General features: G+C 41.2%; 1 protein-coding gene across 1 annotated transcript in view; it reads left to right on the top strand.

The window, feature by feature from the left end:
• Positions 1-19,276, top strand: part of adarb2 (adenosine deaminase RNA specific B2 (inactive)) — a gene marked incomplete at both ends in the record, with an annotated part of 80,318 nt that overhangs the window by 52,812 nt on the left and 8,230 nt on the right. Inside the window, 4 exons of the mRNA XM_079487971.1 lie at positions 1,159-1,273; positions 8,041-8,209; positions 10,319-10,470; positions 11,487-11,655. Of these exons, the coding sequence (XP_079344097.1) occupies positions 1,159-1,273; positions 8,041-8,209; positions 10,319-10,470; positions 11,487-11,655 (605 nt within the window). The remainder of the gene's footprint in view (positions 1-1,158; positions 1,274-8,040; positions 8,210-10,318; positions 10,471-11,486; positions 11,656-19,276) is intronic.

The raw sequence follows: 19,276 nt of genomic DNA, 5'->3' as shown, positions 1-19,276 counted from the left end.
TACAGTGTTTTCAACATGATCTCATCAGCAGTTCTTATATTCATGCGTATTGTACTATAGATATTATCAACAGTATACAATTTCACACATGCACAGAGTCATAAACAGAAACGTTAACAAATCATCCGGTTACGGTCACAGCGTTTCCAATGTAGGCTTTCATTATTTTATCATACTGTATTTGTGCATTGTTTTGTAATACTCCAACACTGTCAGTTGACATGTAAATATGTATATGTACCTCTGCGTGAATACCATTAAATGCTAATGAGATCACATTGATATCATTATGCTGTCAAGCATCCATTTATTCTCATTGTCATTATGAGGTGTGCGGAGTCTACAGGCAAGCGCATCACTGTTGTGCTAAAACTGTTCTCCAATCAGTTCATCAGTGGCCACATGCTGTGAACATCCTCAGTAAAGAGGTGTGCATCTGTTTTCTCTCCCTGAGCACTTTGCGTTCACTTCATTCCACCAGCTGCCTGGCCGACCCCTCAGAAGTCATAATTATTATGTGCCACTATGTGTGTGTGTGTACTGTATGAATGTGTTCCTGCCTGCATAAGCAGCTAATTCCACAAACAGCAAACTAACGCTGTCAGATGCGATAAATCCACTCGCACAGGTTCACGAACAGCTGTACGGGACGGGGTGGACCGAAAGCCGTCTGGCGAATGCAAACGCAGAGCGCGGGTTATTTTTCAGCCTGGCGGGTTTGCGTTGGCCTCAACCCCGAGCTCAGCGCGATGGACAGATGGTCCATTTGAGACGGCACCAAACTAATCACGCTGTTCCATTAGCCAAAGTGTCTGGGATAAACGCTTGACCACGAGCATGCCCGTGGTCTCTTCTCCATCCAATTACTCTATCGATGGGCGATGTTTTGACACAAATTAATTGGGTCACGGTGTTGGTGCGAAAGGAAAAAACGCCACAGGGAAAGTCATTGTGTGATCGGGAAACAGCAAAGCCTAGCCGCTGAGCTGCTGTTTAAATATACATGAACCGAGTGATTTATGAAACGTTAAAATCTCTATTTTCAATGCAATTTTCACGTCTGTACGCCATTACCTGAAACATATTTTTTCAGGTTTTGTATATGCATTTATGGATCCTGCGGCTTTGAATACTTACAGAACTGGTTGTGTTTTGCAGGAGTTTGGTGATGCGTTGTTCCACCTGGTACGAGAGAAATACACCGAGCTGGCCGGCTGCTCCTCGCTGCTGCATACACGTCACAAAGGCCTGGCGGGCATCGTCATGACCAGAGGTACGGCTACACTTCAGTCCACTGCTGAATTATTTAACCAGTTCAATATCGAGAGAAAGCACCTCTACGCCTCTGTGTGTCTTGTGAATTTGGCAGCACTTCAGCTGAGTTTCGAACTTCATATGAAATATTTAGTAGTTTATCACCTGTGAAACAAAAATCGACAAAGCTGCAACTATATCACCACTGAGTCAGGCTGTCAAGAATGAACCGAGATGATTCATAGGAACTGAAGCTCCTTTGTGTACAGTGCAATGCAGTATTCGTATAATATTTGAAAGATTTTTACATTTACTGAAGAAAAGTTGACTAGTGACGTGTTCACGCTAAATTAAAAGTAACGGCTGGAATACACTACAAGGCTTTTCAATCGGAACAGATTTTCTTTAAACTAGACATCATACACTTGCAGACTTTTTGAACGTTTCAGATATAAACACACTAACTGATCAAATTTTTCAGACTGGCACAGAATTTCTGCAACAATGCCAGACTGAAAATCTGGGCAAAATCGGAGTCTTTTAGTGCGTTTTAGCCTTAGGTTGGGTTTGCAGCGCATTGCTGTGAGGTGCTTATACTGTACGAGGAACCAATGGTAGATCAGAGGTGTTAACCGGACAAAGTGAACTTTTCTGCTAAGTTGTATCGAAGAAACAAAATCTGTTTTGGAGAAATTTTGTTTGAAATTACTTCGCACCACTTTGTTCTTTGATTTAGTACAGTACATACATCAGCGGAAAGCGTTAAGAGACCATTTCAAAATGTCATTCAATCTGTATTTCTAGATGTATTGTAGTCATTCCAGTCCAGTGTTGTATTTCAACAAAATCAAACCTCAGGAGTGACAAAGTCAGCCACGTGAAAATCATGAAAACTGTGATAAAATCCACGTTACTGCTTACATTTGTTTTGAAACACATGTAGAAATATTACTGTAAATATGAACTTGTTTTCTTTGCAGTATTTGAGGTGGGAAACAATAAAACGCCTCTTTTCTGTTATGTTGACTCGTTTATCCAGTTTTCATTTCCTGCCAATAAATGCAAATAGAAACAATATTTTTATCTAACATTTTTGAGAAATATTGTTAGTAGTTAAAATGATAATTTTACCTAAACACATGGCCCGACCTATAAATAGTAACTTAAGAAAAATGGGCTCTTCATTTTTTCTATGGCTGCGTATACAGTGGTGGCAGATGTGATGTCTGAGGGGGATATATTTTATACAGTATTTGCTTTTAATGTCCCCTCATATTCTAATATTTTTCAGGTATTTATTTGACAAAACTGTTTGGCAAAAAAGCCAACAAAATCTAAATTTTGTTGGTGAGGGAATCAAAATATATACAAATAATGCATGGAAAAACTAAAAGTTTATTTATTAATGAAATTTATGGATTTATTATGATATTATAAAAGCAAGGACGTCCATTTTCTAAAGTTGGACATCATTTTTGACCAGTAATATATATATATATAAATATACACAGTATAAATAAAATCAAGAGAGTTCAGTAGTTTGTTGATATGTGTAAATGTGTTCGTATGTGTGTGAGAAACAGCGCCAGGATTTCTGGAATCATTGCAGGATCGGTATCAAGTTTTTCTTTTAAAGACCACAGCTCATCAATTTAGACTTCAGCGAGATCTGACCTAATCCCTGTCCTCTCCTCTCTCCTCTCTCTCTCTCTCTCTCTCTCTCTCTCCCGCTCACTCGCTCGCTCTGTTGGCCTCACAGTAATTGCGGAGCTTGTTTATTAAGACTGTTATCTTCAAAGATCCAGGCATTGGTGCCCGAGAATTTGTGGCAGCCGAGCAGACAGGCAAACTTGACAGAAACACTGGGGGTTCAGTTTGCCGCTCTTTGAGCATCTATTGAATCTTTCAGACTGGCACGGGCACCGGTAGAATATTAATGCGGGTCCAACTTTGAACGGCGGGACTTTCACAGAGGGTGCCGTAACCAGCTCGTGAGCGCTCCTCGCAGGACTCTTATTGGATTATTTCATCCGGTAGCGCGAAAGAAACAGACACCGCTTGAATGGCATGGTGTGAATAATCGTATTTCAACATAGCACGGTACAGATGCTGGGATATACGGTATTGGGTTTTAAACATCAGATGCACAGTTAAGGAGGGCGTGAGGTGTGTACTTTCACAGTGGGAACAGAGGAGGGTTTTTAAGGCAATTCTGAAGTGGAGAGACATGTTTCATTGCTGGAAATTCTGCATTAATGGAGGATGCATATTAAATTTGTCTGCTGGTGTCCAAAACTTTTCTTCCGAAGAAAAATGTGTCACATAGTTGAATGTGACATCGCATCGATATTTCATTGTTTTCTTTAGTCACGACCAGGGCTGTAATGAAATATTTAAGACTAAAGTGGAACAAATCTGAAAGTTTAGTATAAATTCGGACATTTTAATATAATAATAATAATAATTATTATTATTATTATTAATTATAATACATTTATATAGTGCCTTTCTAGAGCTTTGTCGATTGAAAGTCTGAATTTTTTTTGGTGTTTCACAAATTGAATGAGTGTAATTGTTTAAGAGTGAACTAGCCCTTTGAGAATCAACCATTGAAAAGCCTCACTGTTCCCCTGCTGCACTGGTCATGGTTTCTGTTCATGTTTATGGCCATAATCTAATGGTCATGATGTGCACCGGTATGACCTCATTTAATATTCAAGCGTTTCATCATGCAAGAGCAACTTGTAAAGGATCAATTCACGAGCCCCTGATTCCATTTTTGCCTAATGTAATGTAAATGACTTCAACGATGTTGACCTCATCTATTTGATTTACCCCCGTACAAAATGAAAATTCATTTTTTTTGCAGAAAGGATCTCTTCCGGATTTTCCATCCAGTGTATTCCAGAAATACACTTGTCCTTTCCAGTTAATCAGCGGTGGTCTATCCTAAAGCCCCCAAAGCAGTGGACACATAAAGCTCCATCTAATGATTCCTTATGATTTGATGGCCTCATAAAGGAGCTGATGAACTGCGTTCTTCCCTTGTTTTGCAAAACAAAACTCATTTAGGAAATGTGGGGGTAATGATGCTTATTCAGCTCATATCAGCATATGGGCATTCCAGACAGACTGACCCGTGCACTGCTTGATAGCGTCCTGCTCAGACAGTGGCTAGAATACTATCGTGCTCATACTGAGTGTAAATCTTCAGTAGGCATGGAATACACCTTTAACAATAATCTACACAATGTGCCACATACTGACCACAAAAAAACATTGCACCCACAATGCATTGTGTTCGACATACATTTCTGCTGAATAAAACAATAATAATAATAATACAATGGTTATTCATACATACTATTAAAAGACATTGGCAATCGTATGGTGCAGGTAAATCGGAAGCTGGTATTCCATTCTAAACACAGCCACACTCTCCTTTGTGGGGCATGCTGGGTAAAAATGTTTTCGCTAGGATACCTTTCATTTGAATTTTCCTTTTTTGAAAGCATACTGATGAGGGAGGGGTGTGACTTATCTAACAACACTTTACACGTACTCATTTTTTTTAAAGAACAATGCCTGAATTCAAACAGAGCACATCTGAAGTGTATGTCTGACGCCTGCAGCGTAAACGGAGATGAATATTTAGGATTGTTGGGTGTTCAATGTGTTGCACTCTTGACATCTGTCACTGTTTTATATTTCTTGCATACATAAATACCCCTGTATTCATTTTTTGAAACTATTCTTAAAAGCTTTAATCCATAACTTGTGCCTTTCTATCGCCATCTTTGTTCAAAACACAAACATTCAGGATACTTTACTTATCTTTACTGATGGTTAAAAACAACTGACAAATCAATTTCATTCATAAAAAAATATGATTATACTAAAAGCGCTGTAGTTTACTCATAAATCACTATTATGCGCTTGCCATTGAGAAGACTTGAACAAGCTTTGTACTCGCTCAATAAACGATTTTGTCATCTCAAGTCATTTTTAACCAAAAATAGGAATCGCTGCTTCAAGCCCATTTTAAAAATTGTAGCATTAACAGTATTTAATTATAACAATTACATAGGGCTGTTTAACAATTATTCACATCCAGAAGAAAATTTTGCGCAGACATATATTATGTTAACCCAAACTTTTATTCTGGATGCAATTATATAAAATATTATATTATATAAAAAAAACATCAAATAAATGTTTAAGATTATTCATAATTTGTATGTAAATTAATTGTATAATGCTATAAAAAAATAATAATGCTGTTCAATATTGTAGGGTCTCAAGTTTTGTTACTTCTCACTAATTATTTTATTAAATATTTATTATTTGCTGTGAGTTGTATTTTTATGGCGGCGCTCTTGTCTTTGGTAAGGTGTCTTTGCTGTTTTTTTACCCAGCAGTCTACGGAAGACTAAAGAGAGCAGCGGTGCTGTTCACAGCCAGCGTTGTTTGTCTCTGTACCCACCTCACTGGCACCATGTGCCGTTTCAGACATGTTGATGATTATTGCTCCACTAAAAGCAGCAGTGCCCACAGGCCTGACCACCCCCACATACTGCGAGAAGAGCATGTACAACTATTTCATGCCGATAAAGAGAGAAATTACTACACGTCTCCTTTCTTTTTCTTTTTCAATTCATCGCCAGATTGATCTAAACTTATCATTAAATGGAACAGAAAGAACGGCGATGGCCGGGTGAGGTGGATGGGCATTTTAACTCCCAATTCTCCTGGAAAGTGCCGTTGCAGATTGTTGATAAAGCATCTAAACACGAAAGCCGGGCATGCCGTGTCCCTTCTGCGCACTGCACAGATGCATGCTGGGATAGCACAGGTAGGGCAGGTGTAGAAACAGCTGGTATTCAATCTTCAGGGGAACATTTAAGAGGTTGCATTTGGTCTTTGATAGATGGCGAGGTGGAGTTCACATAATAGTGCGCGAATAGAAGAACATAACTCATGGTGACGGGTTTTGTGCCGGGCAGCTGCTCTGTCCTCCGCTAGGATTTATTTTTCCTGGAGTTCCGAATTCTTTTCGTTTTTCTATCACGTGCTGTAAGATGTTCTCATGATGGTCGACAAATTCTGCGTTAATTCTTTGCATGTATTTGGAATGTGTTACAGGGTTAGTTCTGTTATCACGTAGGCTATTCACCCTCATGTCAATCCAATTTAGAAATATCTTCACACTGTTTTTTTATAAACGTTTGGCACTTTAAGATGCGTCGCACCTGGTTTGATGTTAATGTGTTAAATTAAAACACAATGAGTTGTTGATGTTGTCTAGTTCATCTGGACACCTTTTGTTTCCTCTGGCTCCTGTTCCATCTGTTTCTACTCCTCGTATGACCTCTCTCTCTCTCTCTCTCTCTTTCTCTTTCTCTCCTGGATCAGCAGGCAGTGAAAGGTAGAAGAATGGATTTCAAAGGCTATGCCTTTAACCCCCACCTCAATATTAGTTTTATTATTGTTATTGCCATCTAGCCGTGCGAGTGGCGGCCAGGCCGTGCCGCGCAATTCCATCTGGGCCCCGGCTGATAAAAGCTCATATGTTGCCTCTAGCCCGCAGGTCTACAGGAGGCCGTGAACACTAAATTTTTGAAGCGATGGGGAGATATAGAATCTTTTCTCCAGCTCATAGAGCTATATAGAAGAGCACGCAGAGACATACAGTCACACGCGTGAGTTGTTCTCAGTTCAGAAATCCCAGCCCTAGTTGGAATCCTGGCTTACCGCAGACCGGGCAGCTGTGAGAGCCTCACGGTGGGCCGCAGCAGGTGGAGATGCTTTTGTGCCGCGTTTGCGGGTTTTGTCTAGCTGCGGCTGATGAAAATGTCACAGAAAAGCTTTGTGCGCTGATGTCCAGCGCGGCCACAGCAAGTTAGGATTTACTCATGCATGTGTTGGGAACTCAGCAAAGTGCAGGCCTTCGCGAAGGAACACAGTAGATTTGTACAGTAGTAGTATTTTGTAATGACATTTAAAGAATTTCTACATCATGATACTATCAGAGAATTTTTCCTTTAAATAAAAAAATGCATTCAATTACATAAAAGAATTATAATAGTTTAAACATAAAAGACAATTCGAATATGACATTTAAAGAATTTCTACATCATGATACTATCAGAGAATTTTTCCTTTAAATAAAAAAATGCATTCAATTACATAAAAGAATTATAATAGTTTAAACATAAAAGACAATTCGAATATTGAGAATCCAATGAAAATCGGCACTGGCAGTAACTACAAACCTGTAAAACATACTGCGATTTGTTATTGTGGGGTGAAATATGACCTAATGTGTTCTTAAAGGTAATATTAGGGTGTTTTTTCAATAAGAAACAGTATTAATTTAGACCCGTGTTACACTCAGGTGCCTAAAAGGTTCTCCACAGCAATGCTATAGAAACAAAAAATAAAAGTTCTTTATGGCATCAAAGAACCTCTTGAAGCCCTTTTTTAAGTGTATATAATGTTGTTGGTCCCTTTTTTTAGACCTCTGTTGTCAATGGCTCACTACTTTCCATCAGAAATGCTTGCTTACTGCTTTCTGTCAGATCCAAAATAACTCTGCAAAGTCAGTTTTACATTTTAAACTATTTACAAAACAACGGTTAAGATCAGATGAATTGTGTTCAAATGATCAGGGAAAGAACTTCTGGCTGTTTGTGTTTCTTTGTGTCTGACATCCTTCGGAATATTTGCTATTTTATTCAGCCTTGTTTTAATTGTTAGTAAACTGTTTTTATTGACTGTGTGTTTCAGGTCTGGATCTCAGACAGGCTCAAGTGGTGGCGTTATCCACAGGCACTAAATGCATTAATGGAGAGTATATGAGTGACCGGGGTTTGGTGGTCAATGACTGCCACGCAGAGATCACAGCTAGACGAGCCCTGCTGCGCTTTCTGTATTCTCACCTGGAGCTACACCTCAGGTAGCTCATTTTCTCACAATTACAGTACATCGTGTCCACGCCAGATGTGATGTCGCAACAAATTAGAAAAACTATAATGTCCTTGTTTTTGTTCCACAGCAGCCCAGACAACACACAAGCTAATTGATTCTACATTAGTACGTTTTCTTAAAGTGAAAGTCCACCCAAAATTTTTACTTCTGTCGATGATAGTTTGAAGAACGTTGTTAAATGGCACCCATTCACTTCTTTTAATTCACGGCGTATTCGTAAAAATATCTTTTGTGTTCTGCAGAAGAAGCGTCATACAGGTTTGAACCGACAAGAAGATGAGTAAACATCATTTTCCATTTTGGGTGAACTATCCCTTTAATGTCGCTTGTCTGATGAAGACAGTTTTACAAACACGATCCCCGCTGTCCTCACCATAAACACATACAAACATGCACATTTCAAAATGATGCAACGGTGTTCATAATATGCACTGTACACATGCTTTTCTGAAATAATCTGTCATATTTCTAAACATTACATTGAGAATGGAAAATAATAACATTTTAGGGAACAGCATGATGTCACGGAATCCCGCCACGAACTGAAGACAAGATAACAAGTTCCAAAGAAATACTTTTAATAGCTACTAGGCCCTTCCACAGGCACATTGCCATTTAATATCCGACAAAGAACCACAGTGAGTTTATATGCAGTGCTAGTGATGAGCATGATTGATGGCAGGTGCGGTGACTGGCGAGGGAGCGTGGAGGATAGTGGGAAATGGAGTCCGTTTGGGAAACACAGGAGAAACAGACTGGCGAACTGTTGGGACTGTGACACATGGATTATATATGCTTGAATAAAGCACTACATTGGATATACAGTATATAGTAAGGTCTCTAATAGCATATTAAAGTACAGTAATGTTCAATTCATTCTCTAGTTATGGACTTGCTGTTGTTTTGCCTAAAAATATTGAATGTGTGGGTTTACAGGCTTGACAATATGCTTATATTATATGCAATTCACTTTACAATATGCGTCCATTTGGTAACTTTAGTTAACTACGTTCATTTAGATGACCAAATAGTATGTCAAGAGCATCTTTTTACTCATTTTACTAGTTTCACTGTTTAATCAAAAGTTGTAGTTTTGTCAGTATTAATTTTAACAACAATTATTGCATTACCTTATGTTAATAATTGAAAACATATTGTGAAGTTTTAAATAATGTATAACATACTGTAGCACGGGGAAGGTTAGTAAGTAAGATCATCACACTCATCTTGTGTGTACGGTATAATAATAAGTCTTGTAGCCATAAACACAGTGGGCCTCATTTATGAAAGGAGCGTACGGCCGAAAGTGTCTTTGGATACAGGATTTGCATTATCGTCTGGTGTTGGAGGTATCGGTAGACTCTAAATGTCTTCCTTGATTTTGCAGATTGGTGCATAGAAGAGCGTTCTTTAATGTCATATTTGCATACGAGTCTTCCCGGAGTGCATTATCCGCGTCTAAATGGGCCCGTCTGGCTGGGTCTGGAGTCTAGTTTAGTAGATAAGTCATTATGCTCGCCAAATACCACAGCGGCTATCAGTGCCTTCCTCGATGGACACATCCGGAGCAACACAACTCCCCCCTTGACATCAAAGGTCATTTGTGCAATTCACACAGCTCAGGAGGCAATTAGAAGCCAAGATGTTTTCGTGCATAATGCACGCTCGCTGCGCACAGTAACCTCACGCTCTATACCGAAACACAGTGTGTAACTTGGTCATGCTAAGTATGGTGATACGTGTAAAAGCGAGCGGCCCGGCATGAAGCGTCCTTCCCACAACGTACTAGCTACAGATCATCCGGGTTAAAAAATTACAGATCGCAGCTATTTATTCTAGCCTTGTTCTGACAGAGTAATGATTTGAGGTCATGTCTCATGTGAGAGCGAGCGAGCGAGCAAGCGAGATGGGAATGTGACAGTGACGAAGGTAGCCTTGGTCACGGCAAGGCCAATCTTTGTCTTTGGCCCATTATTACTAGATAATGTGAGTGCCAAACCATTTTGAGACGTGGCTGTTTCTCATGTCTCTCCTCTCATTTCTTTGTTCCTGCCTGGGGTCTGTGATCACTCTGAAGCAAAAGGAAAGAAGACTGGGAACAATCGATCTTCGTACGGCACAAAGACTCGTGTTTGAGACTCAGAGAGAACGTCCTCTTTCACATGTACATCAGCACATCGCCCTGCGGTGACGCCAGAGTCAACTCGCCGTACGAAATCACCTCGGATTGTAAGATCTTTCATTTTTCTTTGTCATTTCATCTCTTTCGCATTCTGACTTTTCACGTAATTCTTTTCTCTTTAGCTGTGGTTTAATAAAACATTTCTGATTCTTCTTATTGTATTTATGAGCTTTAAGATGAGTTGTGTTCAAATGCTGTAAAATATATTTAAATATATATATATATATATATATATACACACACTGGCTCAAAAAGTATTTAGACAGTTAAGACTCCTAGATAAATGGCATTGTACCACATATCAAACTGAAAATCATTTAGTTCAAAGTGAGAACAAGCACGCTTTTTAAAAGGAACAGTTTACCAAGTTTGACACTAAAAAGAATTTACAGTAAAAACTGTAACTTTCCGGCAGGTGGAGTAAAGTACAGTAAACAACAGTTAAGTCACATTACATATTGTTTTTCTGTAATTTAATGTTTTTTACCATATTAAAAAAATACACTGTAAAAAATCCAGTATAAAAGGTACTTTCCCGGCAGCTGGGACACCAGTAAAATACAGTGAAGTAACAGTTTTGTCATGTAAAATTAATTTTTTTAGGGTTGTCCTGAAAATGTGTAGTCTTTAAGCAATCTGATGTTTTTCTACCGTATTTCAAAAACACCCTGTGATAAAATCCTGTAAGAAAGATATTTTTCTGCCAGATGGGGCACCAGTAAAAGTATTGTTTCCGTATTTTAAAAAATACGTGGAAAATCTGTAAAACATCAGTAAAATTCTGTAAAATAGCAGTATAGGTGAAAAATCTTTCAAAAAGTTTTGGTAACCAAACAACTCTGGCCCCTATTGGCTTCCATTGTATGGACACAAAACCACTGAGACATTTCCCTAAATATCTTATTTTTTGGGAAAACTATTAATTTTAGCAAAATGAAAAGAATAGATCATATACAGTGTTAACAGAGACAGTATGTCTTATCGGTCATATACAGACATATGCAAGAGATTGTCAATCACGCTCATCTGTAATACGCTTTGTATGTATATGTTGTCATTCTAGTGCACAGCAACAGACACTTGGTGAAGAAGTTTCACAGTCACCTACGAACAAAGATTGAATCAGGGGAGGGTACGCTGCCTGTGAAGTGCACGGGTCCCGTACAGACGTGGGACGGAGTCCTTGAAGGACAACGGCTCATCACCATGTCTTGCACCGACAAGATTTCCAGGTCAGTAATGAAACGTTTCGCTCTAGCGTTCCCGTGCCAATAAATGCTTTTCTCCGAGTAAGACATTATGGACCTCGAGAATTTGCTTAACAAGAAAAGCAATTTCCAATGAAAGCAGGAGGTGTGGGCAGGTCATATAGAAGGGCTCATTACCTTTTTTAAACAGACAATAGGCTTTAGTTTTGTCACCGCTGTGAAGAGCTGCCCACGGTATAAAGGAGAGGGAGGAGAGAGCATGTTATCGGTTAGAGCAGGATGAATCATCAATGTTTTTGGTCTTGCAGATTTTTTTCACCGTAGTCATATATCTGATGCATAGACAAATATCCGATGTTATCACTTGGTGTCTTAAGTGAAACTAGATACGCAGGACAACAAATGTACGTGTCAAAATATGGGATCAGTGCATTAAGCTCTGCAAACAAGCCGAAGGTGACGTTGTGCCCTTTTTCAACATTTCCACACAGCAGTATGTGCGTTTGTAGGATGGCAGTTCGACCGTCCCTATAGTAGGATTTCTGAAGCATGAATGCTGGACAGTGTATTGATTTAAGGGTTTATCTTTATTAGAGGATTAGTTTTTATGAGGGCGAGTTAGCTCAGTATAAACAGGGTGACTTTATAATGTCAGAGGGAAAAGGTTGCTGTGATATTTGTCTTGAGAGTCATCCAAACTGATCTATGCAGATAGCGTTAGAACCGTGTCTGCTTAATGATGACTCCTGTATTAATCCTTCATTATTAGCTTGTGGGACACGTCACAGTGCTAATCTTTGTCCTCATGGGTGACCGTAGGGTGTCGTTTAAGGTTTAACATAGGTGGGGAGGTTGTAAAATTGAACATGAATTTTAAAAGTGAACCTATTACTATTTTTTACAAAATACACATGAATATGAGTTCAGGTTCACATGAAGGTCAGTAATGGGGCACTTTTTTGTCCACCCTTGTCATTTTTCCTACTATGGTAGTCTATGGTGGCCAAGAACGGTTTGGTTGCAAGCAATCGTCCAAATATCTTTCTCAACGGGTCTACACGTCACACGGCTTGGCTTTGTCACCTCGCGTCGCATCCAGTGTGGACACCATTTTATATTATAATGGGTTCTAATGCGTTCTATTATCTTTTGTGGTGTCACGCCGCGTCCGGTGTAGACACGGTGTCTCTGTGTTCAACGGAAAAAATACAGATTTGGAACAACTCGAGAGTGAGTAAATGAAGACAGAATTAATATTTTTGTGTGAACTGTCCCTTTAAGGTTCATCAAACTGTTTAGATGCCGAAACACAAAGGGTGTATGTTTTGTACATCGGCCTATAGACTGAACACATAATACGCATGACATCACCATTTTTTACAAATTCACATTTTTGCATCTGGAGAAAAATCTCGCACTTTAAACCTTTTTCAAAATTGTCATGAAAATAAATATAAATTTTGAATTGAAAAGGTTTCGTGTAAACGCCCCCGGAGAGTCAGTGTAGTCTTGTTAGCTGTTGTTTTGTCCACCTCATGAATATAAAATGACCTACCCGTAAACAATTTACCTGTGTAGATGTAAAGTTCAGCTTCCTCACTGCCATCTCTTGTTTGTTAAACTGTTATTTTCTCGCCAGCTGTTTTTTAGAGAAGCTATGCAACTTAAAACAAAACCAAAGAAACGACTAGAAACTTAAAAGAAACATCTCTGAGCGCCTCTGTGGTTCACGCCATCTGTTGGTGGTTCCCACAAGAGCAAACACGTCAACTGTTGTGTGCTAGATTGAGCCCCAGTTGACATGAATGTAAATGTTAATGTAAATGTAAATGCAATACATGCAAATGCAATGCATCTACATTTATGCATTTGGCAGATGCTTTAATCCGAAAATTTCCGCAGTATCTTTGTTCCCTGGGATCACACTCACAATCTTCACACTGTTAACAATGCTCCGAGCTACTTTACTTTCATTTCATTCATAACATATTATGAAAAAAACATGCATTATTTGTATTACATCCTCCAGTTGCTGTAAATGCTATAAACCAAGATCGCTAAACATATCAGTAGAGATCATTTAGTAGTCTTACATAATGCACTGTGCGGCTTTACTCATTAAAATATCATTTAACATCCTTTACTCTTGCTTTTGAAGCGGTTAGTCGTGTTTTAATATGTGTCACTGTAAATTCACTCCGAGCTTTGACTTCAGAATGACAGTGTAGCTCTTAGTTTAACAGGTGATGAAAGTAGAGAAATGTTTGCCAAGGCATGATATTATGCCAGTATCCGACATCGCTGCGGATTCGCACACATCTTCCGCGTTGACACACTGTCCACACCCTGTGCAAAGGTGTGAATAGCACTGGCCACAGATCAAACACACACACGAACACACACAGCTGTGTTTGAGTTTACAGCCATATGTTTGATTTAATTACTATCATCAGTTTGTTCTGTTTATGTAGGTGCTGTTTGACAACGCGAGAATTGCGTTTGTGAACATCTCTCATACAGTTACACATCGTCTTATGTCATGGACCGGGTTACTGTAGAGAAATAATTTGTATTCCCCCTTGAGACTTAAGGGAATAAAATGATTTTGCCGTTATGTTAATGCTCTTAATTCATAAAAACCGGCGTTGCTAGACTGGGCACAGGCCCCCATTAGTTTTTCCATCACTTTTTTCTTAACAACCTACTGTGTGCAAGAAGTGTGCAACACACTGCACTATACAATATAACAATATTGTGGAAGGTAAACATTGCGCATTTAAAAATACTTAAGTATCTTGAACCTACTTAGAAAACGCTATTAACATGTTTGCATGCACTGTATGGAAATAATGAAAGCATCTGCATTCGTTTTACACTACACAATGATAACAAACAATAATTGCATATTTTCAAGAATGTTCAATAACAATATTTCAGGAAACCAGTCGTTTTATGGCTCCAACTAATATAAAGAACATATTTCATCTAAAAAAACATATTTTCCCGTTTCAAAGCCAAGTCCAAACAAAGCTTGTTCATTTTTTGAACCAGCTGTACTGCACTAAACTATACTGCCTATAATAGCACATAGTTATCTCACCCATAGTTACTGCCAACTGTTTATGTAATGTCATAAACTAGGGCTAGTAAATTAAATATTCATTTCATTACAGAACACAAATGTTTTTCTTACCAACAATGCAATTTTACACACTTTGACAAAGGTTTTCATGAGACAGCTTCCTCTAATGGCCGAGACCTGACTGGCTGGGGATGTTACTGTAGTTCTGTTTCAAGTCTTACCTCCCTCGAACACATCATCTGCTTTCTGCTTCCATTTCCCTGCTTCGCACAGATCTGTGTCTGATGTCCATACGCACGGGGCAATTGATGATCAAGTCAAAATAAGATGATCGATATTATTTAGAAACTTACTTTAGTTTAGGAAACACACAGATGCGCACGACATGGATTTCTGCCTGAAAGTACGACACGAGTTTGTGGGACCAGTTAAAGTGCGTCTATTTGACATACAAGCATGAAATAGGTTACTACATTGCGTATTGATCAGTTTTTGCCCCTATTGTGCATGTAAATGCACTGACAAATAAAGTAAATTGTTAAATCGAACACTGGGGCACAGCAGATATATTCTGGTTGCACGTGCTAAATTTTGATACTTCCTTTATAGTGTTCAAAACATTTCTTAGCACATGGCATCTAAAAATGTATACCGGTTGATACATTTCTACCTGTTTATCATTTTCTTCAGTGCATCATGCAACGGCCGTACGTCAGGCTGAATGCAGCGACACACAAAGCGTCACACTCTGCTCAATCTCTGTCCCCGGGACCATTCATTTGACCCATCAGATTGCATCGCCCAAGACCTCAAGGGTCTGATTCTATCTGGCCGGGTCATCGTGCGGAGTGAAAGTAATTACTTTTATAAAAAACACAGAATAAGACAGAAAGGAGCATCCAGGTCGCCTGGACGTTTCCATTTTATATCCCGGTGAGTTATTTGACTCTTTTGTTGAGCCCACAACTCAAAGAGGCCGATGATCAAGGTCATCATCAAGAGCAGAGCGGAAAAGAGGTTTAAAGTCCTTATAGTCCCTTATAGACCCACTCCATTCATCTCCACTGTCCACAGCCAACTCTCCCTCTTTTTCATCCCCAGCCGCGCTCATATTTTCCTCAGTTCATCATGACCCCAAATCATTATCCGTTATCCCTCCCTCGCTTCGTCATCGCCTCAGTTCAGGTACATCGGCACACGTCTGTGCTGTGATAATGGAACCCAATCATTGTGTGTCAATTTTTACGACTCTGGATGTTTGAAACATATTCTTCATCTTCAGTGTTTCAAGCTGATTTGATTTATTAGTATATTATTATAGAATTCTTTATGAGTGATATTATATTTAATGATTATGCTTATTATACTTATACTTATGTATTTATTATTGTCATTTAATTTATTTAGTGCTATAATTAGTATGATTGTTTTATTTATTTATTATTATATTTGATTTAGTATTATTAGTAGTAGTAGAACTATTTCTATATTTTCACCAATTTAATCTGATCCCTAACTATTTTAGGAGGTGCCTCGTTCTTTTACGATCTTTTGTACAACTTCGTATTATTTGCTTTCATGCTAGTGCTCAAAGCTTTTTTCCAATGATTATTTCTTTCCAATCCACATCTTACAAATGTATACATTAAAAATACACTAGTTATGAATTTGTCATGAACGGCTCCGGGACAGGCAGGTTAGATCCAAATGCAGCTTTATTCAAAGAGAATGGTCAAACAGGCAGCGATCAACAACAGCGTCAGGGGTGTCAAGGGATATCCAAAATCATAAACAGGAACAGGCAGAGGTCGAGGTCGAGGCAGGCAGCAGAGAATCACGGTCAAATCAACAGTCCAAGATAATGCACAGAAGGAATAAACACAGGGAAATCGCTCAGAAATGTCAGACAGGCTAAACAAGACTTCGCAAAGATTGAGAGTCCAAACACAGTATATATAGGGGAGTGGTAGTGGGAATCTATGTGTATGTGAATGATCTGCAGGTGTGTGTGCAATCAGTGCTGATGAGTCCGGGTAGTGAGTTATGGGAAATGTAGTGTGTGAATGAATGATAAGTTTGATGTGGAGTGCCCTCTAGTGGTCCTCAAGGGCACTTCAGCTGGTGACCGTTACATAGCCCCCCCTTTAAGGAGCGGATTCCAGACGCTCCTAACACTGTCCAGGAGAGAGGAGGAGCGGAGGCGGACCCGGGGGCGGGATGGAGGGCCAGGACCGTGGAGCGGAAGAGAACCCGGAGACTGAGGTGGAGCAGGCGTCCAGGGCGGAGCAGGCTGTGCAGGCGTCCAGGGCGGAGCAGGCTGTGAAGGCGGCCAGGGCGGAGCAGGCTGTGAAGGCGGCCAGGGCAGAGCAGGCTGTGAAGGCGGCCAGGGCTGAGACGTCCCTTCAAGGGAACCAGGCAGACCTGTCGGTTCAGGGGTATAGCGCGGGTCCGACGGTTCAGGAACCGGTACAGGCTCAGGAACAGGCGTGGAGAAGGCCATCTTGTCCGAAGACACAGGCGTGGAGAAGGCCATCTTGTCCGAAGACACAGGCGTGGAGAAGGCCATCTTGTCCGAAGACACAGGCGTGGAGAAGGCCATCTTGTCCGAAGACACAGGCGTGGAGAAGGCCATCTTGTCCGAAGACACAGGCGTGGAGAAGGCCATCTTGTCCGAAGACACAGGCGTGGAGACGGCCATCTTGGGATGAGGCTCTGACTGGGCGATGGTCATTTTGTCCCAGGGCTCAGATATGGCAGACGTGACGTGAACAGTCTCTGGCTGGGCAGACGTGACGTGAACAGTCTCTGGCTGGGCAGACGTGACGTGAACAGTCTCTGGCTGAGCAGACGTGACGTGAACAGTCTCTGGCTGGGCAGACGTGACGTGAACAGTCTCTGGCTGGGCAGACGTGACGTGAACAGTCTCTGGCTGGGCAGACGTGACGTGAACAGTCTCTGGCTGGGCAGACGTGACGTGAACAGTCTCTGGCTGGGCAGACGTGACGTGAACAGTCTCTGGCTGGGCAGACGTGACGTGAACAGTCTCTGGCAGATCGACTCGGACTTGGGTTGACTCTGGCAGATCGACTCGGACTTGGGTTGACTCTGGCAGATCGACTCGGACTTGGGTTGACTCTGGCAGATCGACTCGGACTTGGGTTGACTCTGGCAGATCGACTCGGACTTGGGTTGACTCTGGCAGATCGACTCGGACTTGGGTTGACTCTGGCAGATCGACTCGGACTTGGGTTGACTCTGGCAGATCGACTCGGACTTGGGTTGACTCTGGCAGATCGACTCGGACTTGGGTTGACTCTGGCAGATCGACTCGGACTTGGGTTGACTCTGGCAGATCGACTCGGACTTGGGTTGACTCTGGCAGATCGACTCCGACTTGGGTTGACTCTGGCAGATCGACTCCGACTTGGGTTGACTCTGGCAGATCGACTCCGACTTGGGTTGACTCTGGCAGATCGACTCGGACTTGGGTTGACTCTGGCAGATCGACTCGGGCTTCCCTTTCGTGCAGTGGCTCTGGGCTGGCGGCCATCTCGTGCAGTGGCTCTGGGCTGGCGGGCATCTCGTGCAGTGGCTCTGGGCTGGCGGCCATCTCGTGCAGTGGCTCTGGGCTGGCGGCCATCTCGTGCAGTGGCTCTGGGCTGGCGGCCATCTCGTGCAGTGGCTCTGGGCTGGCGGGCATCTCGTGCAGTGGCTCTGGGCTGGCGGACATCTCGTGCAGTGGCTCTTGTGGTTCAAGCTCCGCTGCCAACTGCGCTTGACACTGTTGCCCCCCCCCTAAAAATATTTTGGGAGTTTCAACACTGTCCTCTGCCTCTCCCACAGTGAACGGAGAGTCACATAACATCAGAGCGTATTGCATGATGTCCCTTAAACTGCAATTAAACTCCCCTCCCGGTAACCATGACCTAATTGGGTCATTGAGTCCGAACCGGAACAAGTCCTTAAGAAAACCTTCATCATAGAATGGGACTTGATGGGATATCGCACAAAACTGTTGGACATACTCCTCAGTAGATAGGTCTCTTTGACGAAGGTTCAATAGCTGATCTACTGGGTCCATGACCGAGCTGGAAAGTTGCCATGCTGACCTTTGGGCGGGAACAGACATCTCAGTAAAGAGAGAGTACTGGGCTGCTGGATCCTGGTGTGGCGAAGTCTTCTGTCATGAACGGCTCCGGGACAGGCAGGTTAGATCCAAATGCAGCTTTATTCAAAGAGAATGGTCAAACAGGCAGCGATCAACAACAGCGTCAGGGGTGTCAAGGGATATCCAAAATCATAAACAGGAACAGGCAGAGGTCGAGGTCGAGGCAGGCAGCAGAGAATCACGGTCAAATCAACAGTCCAAGATAATGCACAGAAGGAATAAACACAGGGAAATCGCTCAGAAATGTCAGACAGGCTAAACAAGACTTCGCAAAGATTGAGAGTCCAAACACAGTATATATAGGGGAGTGGTAGTGGGAATCTATGTGTATGTGAATGATCTGCAGGTGTGTGTGCAATCAGTGCTGATGAGTCCGGGTAGTGAGTTATGGGAAA

This window comes from Barbatula barbatula (assembly GCF_947034865.1).
Source record: "Barbatula barbatula genome assembly, chromosome: 23".
Classification (NCBI taxonomy): domain Eukaryota; kingdom Metazoa; phylum Chordata; class Actinopteri; order Cypriniformes; family Nemacheilidae; genus Barbatula; species Barbatula barbatula.
This window is presented reverse-complemented; position numbering and strand designations above follow the sequence as displayed.